This window comes from Oryx dammah, unplaced genomic scaffold (genome assembly GCF_014754425.2).
Source record: "Oryx dammah isolate SB20612 unplaced genomic scaffold, SCBI_Odam_1.1 HiC_scaffold_2, whole genome shotgun sequence".
NCBI classification, from domain to species: domain Eukaryota; kingdom Metazoa; phylum Chordata; class Mammalia; order Artiodactyla; family Bovidae; genus Oryx; species Oryx dammah.
Window position 1 is genome coordinate 85,252,348 of NW_024070186.1, and position 21,166 is coordinate 85,273,513.

Consider the following 21,166-nt stretch of genomic DNA (forward strand, 5'->3'; position numbering starts at 1 on the left):
CACTGCACTGGCTGCTCTTGTTCCAGAGCACAGGCTCTAGGGTGCTCAGGCCTCAGTACTTTTGGCACGTGGGCTCACTAGTTGTGACTCCCAGGCTCTAGAGCACAGGCTCAATAGTTGTGGCTCACAGGCTTAGTTACTCTGCTGTCTGTGGGATGTTCCTGAATCAGGAATCAAACCTATGTCTCCTGCATTGGCAGGCAGGTTCTTTAGCACTGAGCCATCAGGAAAGCCCCAGAGGAAAATATTTAAAGGGGAAAAACTTACTAGAAATAAAAAGATGATGTATAATGATAAAATATTCAATTTTCCAATAAGTATAACAATTTTAACCTTCTATAAAACCAGTTCTATAGTTTGAAAAATGAGCTGAAATGACAAAATTACATGGAAAATTTGGCAAGATCACCATCTCATGAGCTATTTCAACAACACATTTCTGTGACATGCAGAATAGTCAGTAGAAAATCATTAAGGATATAAGATTTGAGCAACACAGTTAACAAGCATGTAGAACTCTATATTAAAAAACTACAGAATATATGGTGTTTTGAAGCATCTATGGAATATCTACAAAAATGGACCATTAAAAAGTAAATGCTGCATGGTGAGGGCATGGATGAATAGGCAGAGCACAGTTTTTTTTAAGGTAGTGAAAATACTCTGTTTAATACTATAATGGTAGACACATGTCATTAAACATTTGTCCAAACCTCTAGAATGTACAACATGGAGAGTAAACAGTAATGGAAACTTAGACTTTGGATGATATGATGGGTGGATGTAGGTTCATGGGTGGATGTACTACTCTGGTGGGGGATAATGGGAGAGGCTATGCATTTATAGGGGTTGGGTGTACATGGGAAACCTCAATACCTTCTTCTCAATTTTTCAGTGAACCTAAAACTGCTGTTGAAAAATTAAATAAAGTTTGGGGATTTCTCTGGTGATCCAGTGGCTAAGACTCTGTGCTCCCAATGCAGAGGGCCCAAGTTCAATCCCTGGTCATGGAACTAGATCCCACATACCATAACTAAAGATCCCACATGCCACAGCTAAGACCCAGTGCAGCCAAATAAATAGATATTATAAAATAATAAAAATAAAGTCTTAATCAAAAACTCAAATGCTTCAACCATAAACCATTAGTAGAAGAAGAAATTACAATGGAATTAGAAAATATTTAGAATCAAAAGCTGATGAAAATATTATATAACAAAACATGTGGGATGCAGTTAATATAGTATTTAGAGAAAATGTATAACCACAAATATTTCTCATAAGAAAATAAGCTCAAAAACGAATGAGCTCAAAAGTCTCAAAATTAATGAGCTAAGTGTCCATATCAAAATAATACCCCCAAAAGTAAAAGGGAGATAAAACTAAATATAAGAAAAAATTAATTTTAAAAAGATAAACAAGCCAGAAGTTGATTTTTCAAAAATATTCATAACATTGACAAAATTCTGGTGAAAATGATTAAGAGATAAAAAATGAAGGCACAGATGATCAGTATTAGGAAGAGCACAACCAGAAAAGGATACTTGTCATGCAATAAATATAAAAATATATATAAAGTTCAAAAGGAATTCCATAGAAGGAACCCCTTTTCACAAACATTGGAAAAGGTGTTGAGGACTTCCCTCGTGGTCCAGTGATTAGGACTCTGCTTTTCCACTGCAGTGGGCACATGCTCACTCCCTGGTCAGGGAACTAAGATCCTGTGTAGCCAAAAAAGGAAAGGTGAGTAATCAGGGAAATGCATGCTAATACCTACAAGATTCACAAAATCAAACATCAGACAATACAAAGTATAAATGAGCATATGAAACAGGGGCTCTCCACTATCTGCTAAGCTGTAGTGACCTTTGGGAAACAGCCTTGTTTGATGAAGCTAAAAGTGTGCATACCCATATATATCTTTTGCCCAGAACATTATATTTTTTCTTAATCTTGCTGAAAATATTATTTCTTTTCTGAATTCTTTCTTCCTTTAACTACAACATCTTCATTTTAACATAAAATTTATCCTTCTTATTTTCTCATGATAATGAAATTTGACTTTTTCTTTTTCATTGGAGATTTAGCCCCTCATCTAGCTGATCTTATACATTTTAGTGTCATGATTGTATTAAAATATACTGAGGACCCCCAAAGAGCTTTTTATGTGAGGTACAGCTATTGCTATTTACCATATTAGAAATTAAAACTGAGAAATTTTTTTTTAAAGATAAAGTATGCATACCCTATGACTCAGAGATTCCAATTCTAGGTATGTACTTCAGAGAACTCTTGAATAAGAATCTTATAGCAGTGTTTTTAAGAATAAAAAAGAAAAAGCTTGTAAACCCCTGGCAATAACCTAGCTGGTAAATAACAGTAGAAGGGTAAGTAAGCTTTAGTATATTCACCAGTGGAATACATATAGCAATGAAAGGAACTGCAGCTTCAGAGAACAACCTGGTGAATACCATTATCAAATGTTGAATAAAAAAAGCAAGTTATCAATGAGTTACATAAAGAATTACCCCATTAATCTAAAATTCAAACACAGTTATAAACATTGAGTTATTTACAGTGTGATGGTCAGTTTTTTTGTGCCCAGTTGGCTAGGCTAGGGTTCCCAGTTATTCAATCAAATAATAAGTGTTGCTGTGAAGGTATTTTGTAGATGCATAAAAACCCATAATCAGTTGATTTTAAGTAAGGGGGATTATTCCAATAATAATCTGTATAGACCTGAGGCAATCAGTGGAAAGGCCTTCAGAGCAGAACCAAGGTTTTCCTGAGTAAGAAGAAACTCTCCACAGTGGACTGCAGCTTCAACTTCTGCCCAAAAGTTGCAGCCTGCCTTTCCTAATGGCCTGCCCTACAGATTTCAGAGTTGCCTAGATAGCCCCACAAATGCATAAGCCAATTCATTGCAATAAATCTTAAAACTGGTCTCCTACTGATTCTCTTTCTCTGGTTGACCCTTGACTTTTGGATTTTGGTACTGGAGGTGGTTCTGGAGGAATAGAATTTTTTTTAATTTATTTATTTGGCTACATTGTGTCTTAGTTGTGGCAGAGAGGTCAGTTCTTTCCATCAGGTTGCCAAAGTATTGGAGCTTCACCTTCAGCATCAGATCTTCCAATGAATATTCAGGGTTGATTTCCTTTAGGATTGACTGGTTTGATCTCCTTGCTGTCCAAGGGACTTTCAAGAGTCTTCTCCAACACTACAGTTCAAAGCATCAATTCTTTGGCGCTCAGCTTTCTTTATGGTCCAACTCTTACAACCATACGTGACTACTGGAAAAAACCATAGTTTTGACTATGCAGAGCTTTGTCGGTAATGTCTCTCCTTTTTAATATGCTGTCTAAGTTTGTCGTAGCCTTTCTTTCAAACAGCAAGCATCTTTTAATTTCATGGCTGCAGTCACTATCCACAGTGATGTTGGGGCCCAAGAAAATAAAGTCTGTCACTGTTTCCATTGTTTCCCTATCTATTTGCCATGAAGTGATGGGACCGGATACTGGGATGTGAACTCTGAGTTGCAGCATGTGGGATTCAGTTTCCACCAGGAAATTACCCTAGAGGAACAGAAACTTAAGGATGAATTCTCTGAACACATCCTGGATTTTCTGGAACTGGATCTGTAGTCTGATTAGAGTTCAAGGCACTAATGACTCTATTTCACATGGTAAAGAGGGTATTGGCAGTCCATGGAGGGATGATATTAGAAACATGAAAAATGTTGCTGTTGGATACTCCAGGCAAGGTTTTGAGTGATCTTCAAACATTTTAGTTAAACTAAGTAGTATGAGAGTGCTTGGTAGTTCCTAACTGTGCTGGACAAAGTGGGAAAACAAAAGGATGAGCTCATGACTTCAAACTCCCAGCTCAAGATCCTCATAAAATGACCCAAAAACTTGCTGAAAAACAAACCCAGTATCTCACCTAGTGAGTGGCTGAGTTACAAGGCAAATTAAATTCCCAATCTCAATGGTATCTACTGTTAAAAGGAGGGCATTGACTGGGAAGAGATGGGATACTGTATGTTGGAATGAGAACAAATTGGAAGACCCTAACAGAGATGGGGATGTTGAGTCCCTGAATTCTGATGAGACTATTTGACCAGTACTAATTTGCCAACAAAGGTCTGTCTAGTCAAGGCTATGGTTTTTCGAGTAGTCATGTATGGATGTGAGAGTTGGACTGTGAAGAAGGCTGAGTGCCGAAGAATTGATGCTTTTGAACTGTGGTGTTGGAGAAGACTCTTGAGAGTCCCTTGGACTGCAAGGAGATCCAACCAGTCCATTCTAAAGGAGATCAGTCCTCGGTGTTCTTGGAAGGAATGATGCTAAAGCTGAAACTCCAATACTTTGGCCACCTCATGGGAAGAGTTGACTCATTGGAAAAGACTCTGATGCTGGGAGGGATTGAGGGCAGGAGGAGAAAGGGATGACAGAGGATGAGATGGCTGGCTGATGGCATCACCGACTCGATAGACGTGAGTTTGAGTGAACTCCGGGAGTTGGTGATGGACAGGGAGGCCTGGCGTGCTGGGATTCATGGGGTCGCAAAGAGTCGGACACGACTGAGCGACTGAGCGACTGAACTGAACTGAACTGAATGCATCTGAGGGGATTAACTCTGCATTGAAAACTGTAATGGCCTCCCTGAAGCAGCTGCTTTGCAAGACAGTGCTTTTCCCCCTCAGGACCCTCCCCCACCACTCCCTTTGCTTCTAGATCTATCATTAGACTCAGGCAAGTCCCAGCACGTCCCTAAAGGTGAGGTACAAAGTGTAACCCACAGGGAGGCTGCACCATTTTCCCAGTTTAGCAGACAGCCAGCCAGTGAATATATAATTTAATGTAAGGGTGGAGTCACTATGCAAGACCTGGTCCCCAGCCCAGGAGGGTCAGAGGACACACTTTTCACCAGCAAAGGAATGATGTCCCTCCCACCCCTGCAGCCTCACCCCACAAAGCCAGGCACAGACGAGAAGGGCCATGACTCACCTTTACCAGTACTTTTCCGAGTCCCTCTGATCAGACCAGTGCCTCACCACGTGCCCAACCCTGAACCAATCAATGTGGCCAGTGGGATGGCAAATGTTATTTGACTTAAACCTTTCAGGATCTATACATGGGTTTGGGGATGGAATTAAATCCCAAGCCACATAGCTGAAAATAGGTGATAGAGGGTGAGGAGTGCAAGTTCTGAATATGAATTCTAAGTGCTATTATCTGGAAGGGGGAATAGATGGTGAGCATTAAACAGGATGAATTTCCTGTCGCTGCAGAAGGAAAACAGAACAGACTCAGGACCCAGGCTTGTTCTGTAACTACTCACAGCAGAGCAGGGCAGGCTGGTTTCTGTGCTCCCAGTCAGCATAATGGATTTGGTATTTTAATCTAATCATGCGGTAAAAGTTCTTTACTTAGAGAAAAGCTTCAAACCCATGCTAAATGTATCTTGACAATTGGACTAAAGCAAATCCTGCTTATTTTAGTAGTCAGTAGACGTGCTGGAGGAGACCGTGAGAGCATGTGACCCATGAGCTGGACTCTGGCCACTGGAGGCCCCTAACCATCCTTGGAATGTGTGTTCTGCTTGCCTTCCTCACGCCAGAAGCTGCCCAAGGACAGAACTCTGAGACAGTCCTGTGGTGCTGAGACCGCCTGGACAGTGTCTATAACAGAGCCCAGTTCAGTCCTCTGTATAAACTTTAGGATTCTGGCAGGCGGTGTGTGGAGGTCTGTTATCCTGCAGTCACCCAAGACAAGCCTGGTAAGTAGCTTCTCTTGCTTCTTAAACCTGCCACCTACCAATCTGCAGTGGTCTACCTCTTTCTTCCCTGGTGGCTCAGCTGGTAAAGAATCCTCCTGCAGTGTGACAGACCAGAGTTTGATCCCTGGGTTGGGAAGATCCCGTGGAGAAGGGAATGGCAGTGCACTCCAGTATTCTGGCCTGGAGAAGTCCATCTGTATAGTCCATGGGGCTGCAAAGAGTCAGAAATGACTGAGCAACTTTCACTTCACTTCACCTCTGTCTTCAGGCTTTCCAGGCCCCTTCACCTTCAGAAGCTCCTAAGGAGACTGTGAACTAACACCTAGGTGTCTGGAGCAGCTTTATTATCTGTGCCTCAACTGAAAATAGTACTAGCAGTCTCCCATTGGTCGCTTACACACGTGGACTCTGCATGCTAAGTGCCCACCATGCGTGCGTGTGTGCATGCGTGCTCAGTTGTGTCCGACTCTTTGTGGCCCTATGGACTATAGCCCGCCAGGCTCCTCTGTCCATAGAATTTTCCAGGCAAGAATACTGGAGTGGGTTGCCATTTCCTACTCCAAGGGAATCTTCCCGACCCAGGGATTGAACCGGCATCTCTTACATATCCTGCATCGGCAGGTGGATTCTGCGCCACTGACCACCATGCATCAGCTCTCAAATCTCCCTCAACTCCATGAGCTTAATATTATCATCTGACTTTCTCAATGAGGAGTCTGAGGTTAGGGATATAGGCAGCTTGTCCAAGGCAACAAGCTACCTATGGGCAGAGTAGGGATCTTAGCCAGGCCTGCAGGCCTGCCAAGTTTATCTTCTGTGATGGATATTGTGCTTCTTCCCTACCCCTGTCTCTATCGCAAGTCCCTGCACTGTCCTGCAGTATCATACTGGCTATTAATGAAAAAAAAATACTGATTAAACGTTTACATGCCAATACTAAGTTTGACCTCATCTTCTATCTGAAAGATATCTGACTTCCCTGGTGGCTCAGACGGTAAAGCTCTGCCTACAATGTGGGAGACCTGGGTTCGATCCCTGGGTCGAGAAGATCCACTGGAGAAGGCAATGGCACCCCACTCCAGTACTCTTGCCTGGAAAATCCCATGGACAGAGGAGCCTGGGAGGCTACAGTCCGCAGGGTCGCAAAGAGTCAGACACAACTGAGCGACTAAACTTTCTTTTCTTTCTTTTCTATCTGAAAACTCTAAAAGTCAGGATATTTACTGGCTCTGGAAAAATAGTCTGTACAATTCAGTTGTAAACTTCGAGCTGAGGCCCCAAAACTTATCTTTTAAGCTCTGTGAGGTTTTAGTATCAGGAGGCTCCTGGTCGGCATCTGCCAGATTCCTGTTCTGTTGCTTTACTTTGTCTTGTCTCCTCTGTTGTGACTTGATATCACACCTGTGAACAATAGCTGTTTAAGTTCAAGCTTTAAAATATCGAAGCCAGGGAGCAGTTACCATATGCTTTTCTGGAGGAGTAACAAACAGACCTGTTTTTTGTCAGACCTGTTTTTCTGTTCACCCGTGATGATACACTTTGCCTCTGGCAGAGGCGTGGGTTGGCAGTGGCCTGCTGCAGGGTTGGGGCATGGAGTGCTGCAGTGCATGCATGTGGGGCCTTTTGAAGGAGGTCACCATCATTTTCATTACCCCCACCACGTTTGGTTTCAGGTCAAACAATAGGAAGGGAACAGAGCCCTACCCATCAACAGAAAATTGGATTAAAGATTTACTGAGCAAAACCCAGTTTCCCCCACAGTCAGTCTCGCCCATCAGGAAGCTTCCATAAGCCTTTTATCCTTATCTTTCAGAGGGCAGACAGAATGAAAACCACAATCACAGAAAACTAATCAAACTGATCACATGGACCACAGCCTTGTCTAGCTCAGTGAAACTATGAGCCATGCTGTGTAGGGCCACTCAACACAGATGGGTCATGGTGGAGAGTTCTGCCAAAATGTGGTCCACTGGAGAAGGGAATGGCTAATCACTTCAGTATTCTTACCTTGAGAACCCCATGAACAGTAAGAAAAGGCAAAAATGTAGGACACTGAAAGATGAACTCCCCAGGTTGGTAGGTGCCCAATATGGTACTGGAGAACATAATTTCTCCAAACTGGAGAAATAATTCCAGAAAGAATGTAGAGACGGAGCCAAAGAGAAAACAATGCCCAGTTATGGATGTGACTGGTGATGGAAGTAAAGTCAGATGCTGTAAAGAACAATATTGCATAGGAACCTGGAATGTTAGGTCCATGAATGAAGGTAAATTAGAAGTGGTCAAACAGGAGATGGCAAGAGTGAACATCGACATTTTAGGAATCAGTGAACTAAAATGGACTAGAATGGGCAAATTTAATCCAGATGACCATTATATCTACTACTGTGGGCAAGAATCCCTTAGAAGAAATGGAGTTCCCATCATGGTCAACAAAAAAGTCCAAAATGCAGTACTTGGATGCAATCTCAAAAACGAGAGAACAATCTCTGTTTGTTTCCAAGGCAAACCATTCAATATCACAGTAATCCAAGTCTCTTCCCCAACCGGTAATGCTGAAGAAGCTGAAGTTGAATGGTTCTATGAAGACCTACAAGACCTTCTAGAACTAACATCCAAAAAAGATGTCCTTTTCATTAAAATGGACTGGAATGCAAAAGTAAGAAGACAGGAGATACCTGGAGTAACAGGCAAATTTGGCCTTGGAGTACAAAATGAAGCAGGGCAAAGGCTAATAGAGTTTTGCCAAGAGAATGCACTGATCATAGCAAATACACTTTCAACAACACCAAAGAAGACTCTACACATGGATATCACCAGATGGCCACACTGAAATCAGATTGATTATATTATTTGGAGCCAAAGATGGAAAAGCTCTATACAGTCAGCAAAAACAAGACCAGGAGCTGACTCAGATCATGGCTCAGATCATGAACTCCTTATTGCCAAATTCAGACTTAAATCGAAGAAAGTAGGGAAAACCACTAGACCATTCAGGTATGACCTAAATCAAATCACTTACGATTATACAGTGAAAGTGACAAATAGACTCAAGGAATTAGATCTGATAAACAGAGTCCCTGAAGAACTATGGACAGAGGTTCATGAGATTGTACAGGAGGCAGTGATCAAGACCATCCCCAAGAAAAAGAAATGCAAAAAGGCAAAATGGTTGTCTGAGGAGGCCTTACAAATAGCTGACAAAAGAAGAGAAGCTAAAGGCAAAGGAGAAAAGGAAAGATATACCCATTTGAATGCAGAATTCCAAAGAATAGCAAGGAGAGATATGAAAGCCTTCCTCAGAGATCAATGCAAAGAAATAGTTAAAAACAATAGAATGGGAAAAACTAGAGGTCTCTTCAAGAAAATTAGAGATACCAAGGGAACATTTCATGCAAAGATGGGCACAATAAAGGACAGAAATGGTATGGCCCTAACAGAAGCAGAAGATATTAAGGGGTGGCAAGAATACACAGAAGAATGATACAAAAAAGATCTTTCTGACCCAGATAACCACCATGACGGTGTGATCACTCAACTAGAGTCAGACATCCTGGAATGCAAAGTGAAGTGGGCCTTAGGAAGCATCACTACAACAAAGCTAGTGGAGGTGATGGAATTCTAGTTGAGCTTTTTCAAATCCTAAAAGATGATCTGTGAAAGTACTGCACTCAATATGGCAGCAAATTTGGAAAACTCAGCAGTGGCCACAGGACTGGAAAAGGTCAATTTTCATTCCAATCCCAAAGAAAGGCAATGCCAAAGAGTGTTCAAACTACCACACAATTGCACTCATCTCACACGCTAGCAAAGTAATGCTCAAAATTCTCCAAGCCAGGCTTCAATAGTACATGAACCAAGAACTTCCAGACATTCAAGCTGGATTTAGAAAAAGCAGAGGAACCAGAGATCAAATTGCCAATGTCCACTGAATCATTGAAAAAGCAAGAGAATTCCAGAAAAACATCTACTTCTACTTTATTGACTACGCCAAAGCTTTGACTGTGGATCACAACAAGCTGTGGAAAACTCTCAAAGATATGGTAAATTCTTATACAGACCACCTTACCTGCCTCCTGAGAAATCTGTATGCAGGTCAAGAAGCAACAGTTAGAACTGGGCATAGAACAACAGACTGGTTCTAAATTGGGAAAGGAGTATGCCAAGGTGGTATATTGTCACCCTGCTTATTTAAATGCAGAGTACATCATGCGAAATGCTGGGCTGGATGAAACAGCTTGAATCAAGATTGATGGGAGAAATATCAATAACCTCAGATATGCAGATGACACCACCCTTATGGCAGAAAGTGAAGAAGAACTAAAGAGTCTCTTGATGAAAGTAAAAGAGGAGAGTGAAATAGCTGGCTTAAAACTCAGCAGTCAAAAAAGGAAGATCATGGCATCCAGTCCCATCACTTCATGGCAAATAGATGGGAAAACAATGGAAACAGTGACAGACTTTATCTTTTTGGGCTCCAACATCACTGCAGATGGTGACTGCAGCCATGAAACTAAAAGATGCTTGCTCCTTGGAAGAAAAGCTATGACCAACCTAGACAGCATATTAAAAAGCAGAGACATCACTTTGCCGACAAAGGTCTGTCTAGATAAAGGTATGGTTTTTCCAGTAGTCATGTATGGATGTGAGAGGTGAACCATAAAGAAAGCTGAGTGCCAAAGAATTGATGCTTTTTGAACTATGGTGTTGGAGAAGACTCTTGAGAGTCCCTTGGACTGCAAGGAGATCCAACCAGTCAATCCTAAAGGAAATCAGTCCTGAATATTCATTGAAAGAACTGATGCTGAAGCTGAAACTCCAATTCTTTGGCCACCTGATGTGAAGAACTGACTCCTTGGAAAAGAGCCTGATGCTGGGAAAGACTGAAGGCAGGAGGAGAAGGGGATGACAGAGGATGAGATGGTTGGATGGCATCACCAACTCACTGGATATGAGTTTGAGCCAGCTCTAGGAGTTGGTGATGGAAAGGGAAGCTTGGTGTGCTGCATTCCATGGGCATCTCAGAGAGCGACTGAACTGACTGAACAAACACATTGTCAGACTTGTTTTTCTGTTCACCTGTGATGATCCACTGGTGTTGATGAAAAAGTCCATTGTGCAGTCAACTGATTTTTGAGTCAAGAGAGTGAGAATCCCCATCAGGAAGGGTCCATTTGGGTTGGTTTAACAAGATACCACAGACTTATAAACAACATAACCTACACTTATGGCTTATTAATAACATAACCTTATTTCTCACAGTTCTAGAGGCTGAAAGTCTGAGATTACGGTTCTGGCATAATGAGGGCCTTCTTCCTGGTTCATAGTCAGCAACTTCTCACTATGTCCTCACTATGTGGTGGAAGGAGTGAAGGAGTCTTTTTATAAACGCCTGGTGTCTCTTCTAGGAACACTAATCTTCTTCATGAGGGCTCCACCCTAATGACCTAAGCAGCTTCCGAAGGCCCCACTTCCTGATATCATTACATCAGAATTTAAACATATAAATTTGGGAAGCACTGTTTCCATCACCTTCCAAAAGGTGGGTTCCAAGGTGTATGAAATTTGGAGGGAGTAAACTGAAGACAATGAAGTCAAATGTAGTTCATTTTTTGCAGAGAAATGGGTGGAATCCATTGAAGTTCCTAAGTTTTCAGAACTCTAAGAGCCAGGCTGCCATGCTTGCTTGTAAATAGGAGCTGGTGAGTAGAATGGGGCTGGAGACCCAGATTTGGAAGGTACTTTAATCCTACTTGCAAATATTGTATTTAGACACTTAACAAATATGGTTAGCAAGTAACCAGGTTACTCAACAGAGGCCTCAGTTTCCCTATCTGTAAAATGGAGATGATAAGACTCACTATCTCACTATCGGAGAAGGCAATGGCAACCCACTCCAGTACTCTTGCCTGGAAAATCCCATGGACGGAGGAGCCTGGTAGGCTGCAGTCCATGGGGTTGCAAAGAGTCGGACATGACTGAGCGACTTCACTTTCACTTTTCACTGATGCATTGGAGAAGGAAATGGCAACCCACTCCAGGGTTCTTGCCTGGAGAATCCCAGGGACAGGGGAGCCTGGTGGGCTGCTGTCTATGCGGTTGCACAGAATCGGACACGACTGAAGTGACTTAGCAGCAGCAGCAGCAGCATCTTAGAATGTGGAAAGAATTAAATGAGATATGCATGTAAAGTTCCTGGATTTAGCAGGCACTTAGTAAACAGCAGCTGTTATTATTAAGATTTTTATTGTGTGTAGACCCATTTTGAGTTTGTTTAGACAACTGAACATATGATTTACATTACAATAACTAACAAATGTTATCCTTGGCAGATGTAGAGCTGTGGAACCAGAATAGCGTCTGTAGCAGCTGAAGTCATTCTAGACTCTGGCCCAGTGTCCCTGCAGCAATTTGATATGAAGATGGCAGCCAGGGTGCTGTGGGGCAGCCTTGGCCTGCTCCGCCTGGTGTGGTGTCTCCTTCCACAGACAGGCTATGTGCACCCAGATGAGTTCTTCCAGTCTCCCGAGGTCATAGCAGGTAAAGCTTCCCATGTGTGGTTAAGATAAGTTTGTGCAGCAAAGTCTGGTCGAGGAGCTGGTTGGTTATTTAGAGCATGCATGAATGTTCAATTTTATCTGACTTTGCAACCCCTACCAGGCTTCTCTGTCCATGGAATTTCCCAAGCAAGAATGCTGGAGTGGGAGGCCATTTCCTTCTTGAGGGAATCTTCCCAACCCAGGGATCAAACCTGTGTCTCTTGCATTGGCAAGCGGATTCTTTAACAACTGTGCCACCTGGAAGCCCCTGGATATTTAGTGCAGAGGGAGAAAAATGTCTGTGCAAATGAGCAGTAGGAATTTGAGAGTAGGAACTTCACATCTCCTTCCTGAGGGGCGACACTGACCTTCTAAGTGTTATCAATGAAATGCCAGCCTCTTTGATGTTTTCCTGCTTGTACCAACAGTATGGGTTTTCAGAACAAAAGCTGTTTGGGGCTTCTCAGGGGAAGGATTTCAAAGTTGGGCTTCCCCAGTGGTTGGGGAAGCCCATACAGGGCTGTGACATAATAATGAAACTTTGCTTCTGTAGGTTCATGTGATGTCTGAGGGAACTCAGACCTAGACTGCTCATTTGTTGGAATTTCGCTTCTAGGTGGTATAGGACACATCATTAAGACAGTTGCCGAAAACCTTGAGGCTTTTCAGATGCTGTGGTCACAGGCCTTCTTTGTCATGGCTCAAGATGTCTGCTTGAGCTCCAGCCATCAGGTTAAACACCGAGTCTTTCCCACCACCAGAAAAGAGATAGGCATTCCTATTTTCTTTAAGGCCATATTTTGAAAGTCACATACTTTTTTGCTCATTTTCATTTTATTGGTCAGAATATGTCCTGTGACCACACCTAGCTGCAAAGGGATGCTAAAAATATAGTCTTTATACCTGACCACATACCCAGCTAAAGAGACTAAGGATGAAGGAAGAAATGGATATTAAGGAGGTATCAGTCCTTTCTGCCATAGACCTCAACAGGTGGATTTGTTTTTAAAGTTGAAAAGTTCAGTCTTAATTAGTTTTTTAACCTTATTTACTTTTGTCTTGCTGGGTCTTCATTGCTTCACGGGCATTTTTCTCTAGTTGTGAGCGGGGATATTCTTAGTTATCTAGGTTATCTAGGGCTTCTCATTGAGGTGGCTTCTCTTGTTGCAAAACACACTCTATGGTGTGACGGCTTCAGTAGTTGTGACACGTTGGCTCAATAGTTGTGGCCCACAGGCTTAGTTGCTCCGCAGCATGTGGGATCTTCCTGGATTGGGGATTGAGCGCATGTCTCCTGCACTGACAGGCAGATTCTTTACCACTGAGCCACCAGGGAAGCCCAGGTCGGTCTTCTTTTCCATCCCGTTTTAACCTGAGCCAGTAAAAAGCAGCTGGATGATCTGACCCGAGACTTTATTTTTTCCCTTTCACCTTCTGACATAGAGAAAACTGCCAAAAGTCTGGACGAATAGGAGGAGAAGCAAAGAGGCTTAAACAACCCGCAGTGTTATCAAGTGGGAGATGTTGTGAGACCTGGAGCTAAGATGCAGAAATTAAGTTTTTCCCCTCATGCCCACTCCAAGCTCTGTGACAGTGGGGTACAGGGTCACGGACAGCAAGTGCCACACAGCAAGTAATTTTAATTACACAAATATATTCATTTTAAAAACTAGGAATCCTAGATAAAACTAGCAACCTTGGACCATAAGCACAGTTGCTCACTCCCTTCTGCACTCTCACACTGCCTTGCCTGGAGGACAGTCATGATCACAGAGATGCGTTTTTGACTCTGGAGACCTTAGAGCGCCAAGAAGGGGAATGGAGCCTCCCCCTGCTCCTCCCCACACATGCTGTCCAGGGCACAGTGTTACCTCGCTTCCCAGGCGCGGGGCTGCGCAGCAGACCATCACAGGCCTAGCAGCTTAACCCTGGAGTTCCACCCCAGCAGCCCCTGCTGCAGGGTGGTCTTCCCACTGCTGACCTGGAAGCTCACAGTTCTGTGAATCAGAAGTCCCACCCAGGCTCCCTGCTCAGGGTGTCACACGGTGTGGGTCGGGCTAGTTCCTGTCTCTTCAGCATCAGCTGCAGATGACTCTGGTCTGAAGGGTTCCTGTGGCTTTTGTCACACCCGCCCGGGGGCTCTCCCTGCCTTGGGGCCAGTGGTCCCCCACGACGCCACCTGCTCTCAGGAGTGGGCTCTGTCAGCTTCACAGCCCCAGGGTTGTGTGGGGCGCAGACTGTCCTGGGGGCCAGGCTAGGGTTTGGTCTACCATGTTCCTGAGCTGGGATCTGGCTCACCTCTCCTCTCTCCGCAGGGGACGTCCTGGGCGTCGAGGCTGCCCGGCCCTGGGAGTTTCACCCCAGCAGCCCCTGCCGCACGGCAGTCTTCCCACTGCTGACCTCTGGCTCTGCCTTCTGGCTCCTCAAGCTCTGGGAAGAGTGGGGGCCACAGCGCGTCGCGGTGAGTGGCTACGAGCTGCTGGTGGGGCCCCGACTCCTCCTCACCGCCCTCTCCTTTGCCCTGGACCTGGCCGTGTACCACCTGGCTCCAGGCTGGGGGGCGGAGCGCTGGAACGCCCTGCTCCTGCTGTCGGGGTCTTACGTTACCCTGGTCTTCTACACAAGGACCTTCTCCAATGCTATCGAGGGACTGCTCTTCGCCTGGCTGCTGGTACTGGTGTCCCCCAGGGTGGCCGGGAGCCGCACACCTAGGAAACCCACTCCAGGCCCACGGTGGCATGGCTGGCTTCTTGGGGGCCTCGTGGTGGCTGGCTTCTTCAACCGGCCCACCTTTCTGGCCTTTGCTCTGGTCCCCCTCTTCCTCTGGGGCACCTGCGGAGCCACAGATTCCAGCTTCAAGTCGCTGACCCAGCAAGCCCTGGCGCTGCTCCCGGGGGCAAGCCTCACTGCAGTGGTGTTTGTGGCTGTGGACAGTTGGTACTTCTCCGGTCCATCTAGACCCAGCACCCTTGTCCTTACACCTGCCAACTTCTTGCGCTACAACCTGGATCCGGTGAACCTGGCGAGGCACGGCACACATGCGAGGCTCACTCACCTGGCTGTCAATGGCTTCCTGCTCTTTGGGACGCTGCACGCCCGTAGCCTGCAGGCCGCGTGGCAGCAGCTGCGGGCTGGCTTGCAGGCCTTTGCCCAGATGGGCTTCCCAAGGACACTGGAAGCCTGGAGCCCACGGCCCAGCCCCAGGTCTCTCCTCCTGCTCTTCTACTTTGTGCCCCTCGCCCTGCTGTCTGCCTTTAGCCACCAGGAGGCTCGGTTCCTGATTCCCCTCCTGGTGCCCCTTGTCCTGTTCTGTAGTCTGCAGAACCAGCCGGCCCCCTGCAGGGGCACTCTGGCCCTCTTCAACATCCTGGGCGCCCTCTTCTTCGGCTGTCTGCACCAGGGAGGCCTTGTGCCTGGCCTGGGACACCTGGAGCGGGTGGTTCATGCCCCTGAGGCCCTGCGTGTACCCACCCACTTCACACTCGTCTTCACCCACACCTACATGCCTCCCCGGCACCTCCTGCACCTCCCAGGCTTGGGCTTGCCAGTGGACGTGGTGGACATGGGCGGGGCTGAGGACCGGGTCCTGTGCCAAGCCCTGAACAACTTCACCAGACACCCAGCCTGCCAAGCGGCCAGGGGGCCGTGGCTCTGCCGCCTGTTTGTGGTGACCCCTGGCACCACCAGGCTGGCCGTGAGGAAGTGCCTCTTCCCACTCAGGAGTGAGACGCTCATCTTTCCCCACCTGACCCTGGAGGACCCACCAGCCCTGTCCTCCCTGCTGAGCAAGGCTTGGAGGGACCATCTCAGCCTTCATATCCTAGAGCTGGGGGAGAAGCCTGACAATATGACACAGAAGCCACTGCCCAAGACTCAGCCCTAAGTGAGGGCCCCTTTCCACCTCTAAGTGTTGGCTGGACTGGGACAGAGCCTGATTCTCTTCCTTTCCTTTCCCTTCCAGAATCCCCACCACTGCATCTCCTGTGCACAGCCTTTGACTGTTCCACCTCCTGGGTAAACTGACATCCACTTCCCCTCAAAAACCAAAGATCTGATCAGTCATGGTCCTGATGCCAAGGTCCCCAAAGAACCTAACGTAATCAGTGACACCAAATGTCTATTCCTGCCCTATTCCTTCCAGTCACTGTGATGTTTTGAACAAATAAATCACACCTGATTGTGAAAGGAGACAGCAATCTCCTAATGACATTCCTGAATGACTTACCTCTTGCTGTTATGACAACCCTTTGGCCTCCTAGATACCTGGAAGGAGGCAGTGTAGTGATATTCAAAAGAAGGTAGCTCAGATTCAGGAGGCCTAGGTCGAGTCCCTGGTCTTCTCCACGATGGCTACATGTTCTAAGGAAGCCCCTTCCCCTCACCCAGCCTGTTTTCCAGCCTGCACGATGGTCTCTGAGGTGTCTGCCAGCTAACACTGTATTGTTCCTGGGTCTACAGTACAAGTTCCTTCCCAAAGCTCTGTAAGCATAGAAGTGGGTGTGGTGTATTTAATGGCACTTTGGTATCTGTCTCAATGCTTGGTTATTACCAAAACAAGTAGTTCTGGAATTTTTCTCCTATCCACTCTGCTACTCCTATCCCTGAGAGAGGTGGAAAATTTCTGCACCTCACTAATATTTATTTATTTGACTGTGCTGGGTCTAGCTGTGGCATGCAGGATCTTTGTCACGTCACGTGGGAACTTCATGGCAGTGCACGGACTCTAGCTGTGGCTCACGGGCTCCAGAGCATGGGCTCGGTAGTTGCAGTGTGTGGGCTTAGTTGTTTTGAGGCATGAGGGATCTTAGTTCCCTGACCAAGGATTGAACCTGTGTCCCCTACAGTGCAAAGCAGATTCTTAAGCACTACACCACCAGGGAAGTCCCTGCGTCTCACTCGTCAGGGGTCAGAGAACCCAGATGTTCTCCCAGATGTTCAGCCCCATGGGAATGGAGACAGAAGGCTAGATTCTGGTGGCACTTGGCCACAAAACCTTAAATGTGGTCTGGTCACTCTCCGTGTTCAAAGCCTCTGTCTGAAGCCCCTTTACAGGCTCAAGAGCAAACGCCATTCCAAACCCATACCTGCTGTGTTGGTGGAAGCCATCACACCTGGGCATGCCGCTCCCTGCAACACAGGGCACCCCTGCCCAGTCCACTGGGATTGTGAGCAGCTGTGGCACTCAGCCTGTCCTCATTCTCCCTCCTCACAACCCTGCCATCTCTGGAGAACCAGAGGTACCCAGGCCTCTGTGAGCAGTGGGCTGGAGGAGCCCCTTCCGCCAGCTAGAGCCCTGGGTCATCTTGAAGCTCCACTTCCCACAGGCTGCTGCTGGGGTCCCCAGCCACATCTGCCTCAGGACTCCAGCCCTGACAGAGAGGATCAGTGGCATGCTGGTAGATGTTTAGCAACCCATTCTCTAGGGGCAAAATAGCCCTTATTTCTGGTGCTTTGCCAACTTCTGTGTTGTGTATACTCTCACCATGGCTGATTTTAAACTACTGAAATGATGTTACTGAACTTGGGAGATGCCAAGGGTCCCTCTTCTGAGCCGGCCTAAGCTAACTGTAGCACACTACCCGATAGTTCCCGCTTTAAAATGACAGGACCTGTTCATGATAGTTTCATGTTCTTGTGGTTTGTAACTAACTTTGGGTTTCTTTTCCTACCTGTAGTGCTTAGCATCATCTTGAGCACCTGTAAGCACTTACTTTGCAGCTAGAGTTTTTTTTGCCTAACAGATAAAAGCCAAGTGCCGCCTGGAGATAACTCAGATTCTAAGGTCCCAGATTCCTCTGGGATTCTTGGGACTTGTTTCTCTCCTTCGCCAGGTAGGTTCACAAACTCAGAATTCCCTAGAGGAGCTGTTGGTGTAGCAGTCCATGTAGATCGTAGTGGCCCGAGTGCTAACAATTTGTTAAGTGTTGGTATCTAGATTTGTGTGGCATTAAGGGGTGATTTGAAATTGCCCTGCAGGATAGTGGAGTGAGTTGCTTCCTGGCTTCACATTCTGGCAAAGTTTAGCAGCGCTTGAAAGGCATGTTGGGAGATTGTTGCCACTGGGGGTGGTAGGACGAATTTGGTCTGTTTCTTTAGTAGTAGGGTAAGTGGTGGGATTACAAGCCAGATTACACTGGAGGCTTCCAAAGCCAGGAGGCATCCGAGTCACCTCTAGCTGGAGAAACGACCATTTTCTTGCTCTGCTCTCAGACTCCTACAAATGGAAGGAATTTAGGTCCCATACACTACCACAAAATATAAAACATCTGCCTTCATTTTTTTTTTCCTTTCCTTCCTTAACAAATGGCCAGCTTGCTAAAAGCTTCATTGCTTCCTGCAGTTTCCCTTTTTGTTTCTGCCAGTCTAGAAAAAGATCCAACTGTGAGTGTGCTTGAAGGCTGCTTATGTTGAAGGTAAGGGGTTGGGTTGGGGACTGCTAACATTGTGCTGCTCTGATATCCAGATCCAGAGACAAACGAGTGGGACTGAGACCAATGAGGCAATCAGGGCAGAATGAACAAGCTCCTTGGGCTCCTTATTGTCAAGCTCAAAGGAAAATTCAGTGAGTTGCCTCTGGTCTGGGAGATGGAGGACAGGAGAGCAGGGTGCCAAACTAAAACTTTGTCATTAGAGAGTGGGACACTGGCCTCAGAGAGGATTGACTAGAAGCACCTCTGGTGGGAAGGCTGGAGGGTAGAATGTCAAGTCAGATCTTTGACCACCAGGAAAGAGGAGGACAAGCTGCTCTTGCTGCCTCACCCCCAGGATAGGTCTCCATGCTATCCAGCTCCCTCTGTGACTCCCACAAAGTTAGAAGATAAATTGAGCTTTCTAGATTGCATGATTAACTCTGTAGCCTGATAAGAGACGATCAGTGCATACATGGATTGCCTAATTGTGGGTCTGTTAGCTGCAGCATAGAGTGTATCCCAGACCCTCTATAATAGGGACAAGGAATTCAGGTGGCTTGTTCCATGGGAGACAGTTGTCCTGATACCCAGTAGTGATGGTGGTGGCGGCAGCAGAAAATGAGTTAAGAAATAGCATTATACTTCCACATGTGAAAGTGGTTGTAAGGAGTGGTGCCCAGAACAGAGGAAATATTCAGTCTGTGTTAACTAGTATTATAATGTATAATAATATACATTATTATTATACTGTAGTACTGTGTAATTCCTATGGTCCCAGGAATCCTAATCCACTTTCCCAGATAAGCACCAGGTTCATACTGAAGGCATGGGTGGATCCATCTCATCTGCCTTCACTAGTCAAGGTCATCTTATGACTCCCTCAGCCTGGAAGCAGCACCAAGCCTAGCTATGTTTGATGGTGAGTTGTTTTCCAGGTTCTTGGAGTCAGCTGTGTCTAGTTTAAGGTGAGTTGGTTAAGACTGGATAGGACCACCAACCGTCCAACTGGGCATGCTCCTGCTAAGTCGCTTCAGTCGTGTCCGACTCTGTGCGACCCCGTGAAGGGCAGCCCACCAGGCTCCCCCGTCCCTGGGATTCTCCAGGCAAGAACACTGGAGTGGGTTGCCATTTCCTTCTCCAATGCATGAAAGTGAAAAGTGATAGTGAAGTCGCTCAGTCGTGTCTGACTCTTCGCGACCCCATGGACTGCCGCCCACCAGGCTCCTCCGTCCATGGGACTTTCCAGGCAAGAGTACTGGAGTGGGGTGCCATTGCCTTCTCCGCGGATGGTGCTAAGAACCTCCATTTTTCAAGCTGCAGATGCATGTGGCATAGTTACACCTGTGCAGAACTACAATTACCACACCTTTCTCCAATCATCTTTCCCCACACCTCCCGCCGCCTTGCTGCTGCTTTATCCCATAAATATCCCAACCCCTTTGCCTTGAGGAAGACCAGATCTGAGACTAGTTCTCCTCCCCTGGCTGCCTTGCCAGTAAATCCTCTTCGCTGGAAACCTTTGCATCTCCGCATCTGGCTTGCTGCGCATGGGGCAAAAGAACCTTGTCCTGTAACAACACCCATTACTCAGCTCACACATTTAATCAGAGGATTTTTGGCAGTTGCAGGATTGTCTTTCCATCCAGGGTCTCCCCTGGAAGTAGCGACTTGCTACATCAGTGCAGCGGCAGCAGCATCGATCACTAGTTTTAGTCCCATTTGCTGAGGTTAAACCTCTCGCCGGTTGTACTTAGGTCCATGGCTCTCTGCCCCGCGGTGAATCAGGGCCAAGCCTATCTATCTATCTCTGTCAGGCTTCGAGGAGTTTCTTCCTTCGCTGTGTCCTGTCCGATCACGGCTTCCCTGGGGGTGTCAAGTTTGGCCCGGGCTGTCTGATGAGTGGGACGTATGTAGGCAAACAACTTGAGTCAGGATTCCAGGCCGTGCGTATCGTCAGGGATGACTCCTTAGCGCCGAGGCCGGTGTCCAGCCCAGAGGGGAAACAGGCGACCTCGACCTGGCCCAGCCTGGGTTTAGGGGTTTGTTCCTGGGCCTTTCTGGCTACCTGGTGGTGGCCGCGGGCGTTCCCGGAGGCCCCGGCGTAGCTCCTGAGTGAAGGTGTCTCTGAAACGGGCAGCGCGGCGGCCCAAGGAGCCCGCGGGCCCAGCCGCGATGGCTCGCAGGCGCCGGGCCGCGTCCTGGCCGCGTAGCTGGGCCTGCAGTAGCGCAAAGGCGGTGAGCTGTGCCGCACGCCGGATGGGCCGAGACTCTGAGAGACGCTCCACCAGCTGCGAGCTGTGCAGGAGCGCGGCCAGCAGCCGCCGCAGAACCATCCTCGGAGCGACCCGGAACCCGAAGCACGCCGCTCTCGCTTCTGATCGGCGACACCTGACTACAGGCCGTGTCTGCGCCGGCGCCGCCCGGTGACGACACTGC

The 21,166-nt window shown here is 46.7% G+C and overlaps 2 protein-coding genes across 10 annotated transcripts in view; one reads left to right on the forward strand and one right to left on the reverse strand.

Moving 5' to 3' along the window:
* Positions 1–16,849, forward strand: part of PIGZ (phosphatidylinositol glycan anchor biosynthesis class Z) — a 29,693-nt gene extending 12,844 nt beyond the window's left edge. For 3 of the 9 annotated variants that reach the window (XM_040249714.1, XM_040249723.1, XM_040249732.1), the window contains exons 3-7: positions 5,504–5,781; positions 11,190–11,323; positions 11,400–11,483; positions 12,114–12,321; positions 14,636–16,849. In XM_040249714.1, coding sequence (XP_040105648.1) covers positions 12,198–12,321; positions 14,636–16,203 — 1,692 coding nt within the window. In that variant the 5' untranslated portion in view covers positions 5,504–5,781; positions 11,190–11,323; positions 11,400–11,483; positions 12,114–12,197 and the 3' untranslated portion in view covers positions 16,204–16,849. The other 6 variants (XR_005722741.1, XM_040249743.1, XM_040249774.1 and 3 more) reach the window with 6 other exon arrangements.
* A 3,460-nt stretch (positions 16,850–20,309) lies between these two features.
* On the reverse strand, positions 20,310–21,159 carry NCBP2AS2 (NCBP2 antisense 2 (head to head)). The gene has a single exon (XM_040250057.1). The coding sequence runs from the start codon at positions 21,061–21,063 to the stop codon at positions 20,764–20,766; it is 300 nt and encodes a 99-aa protein (XP_040105991.1). The 5' UTR covers positions 21,064–21,159; the 3' UTR covers positions 20,310–20,763.
* Positions 21,160–21,166: the final 7 nt, after the last annotated feature.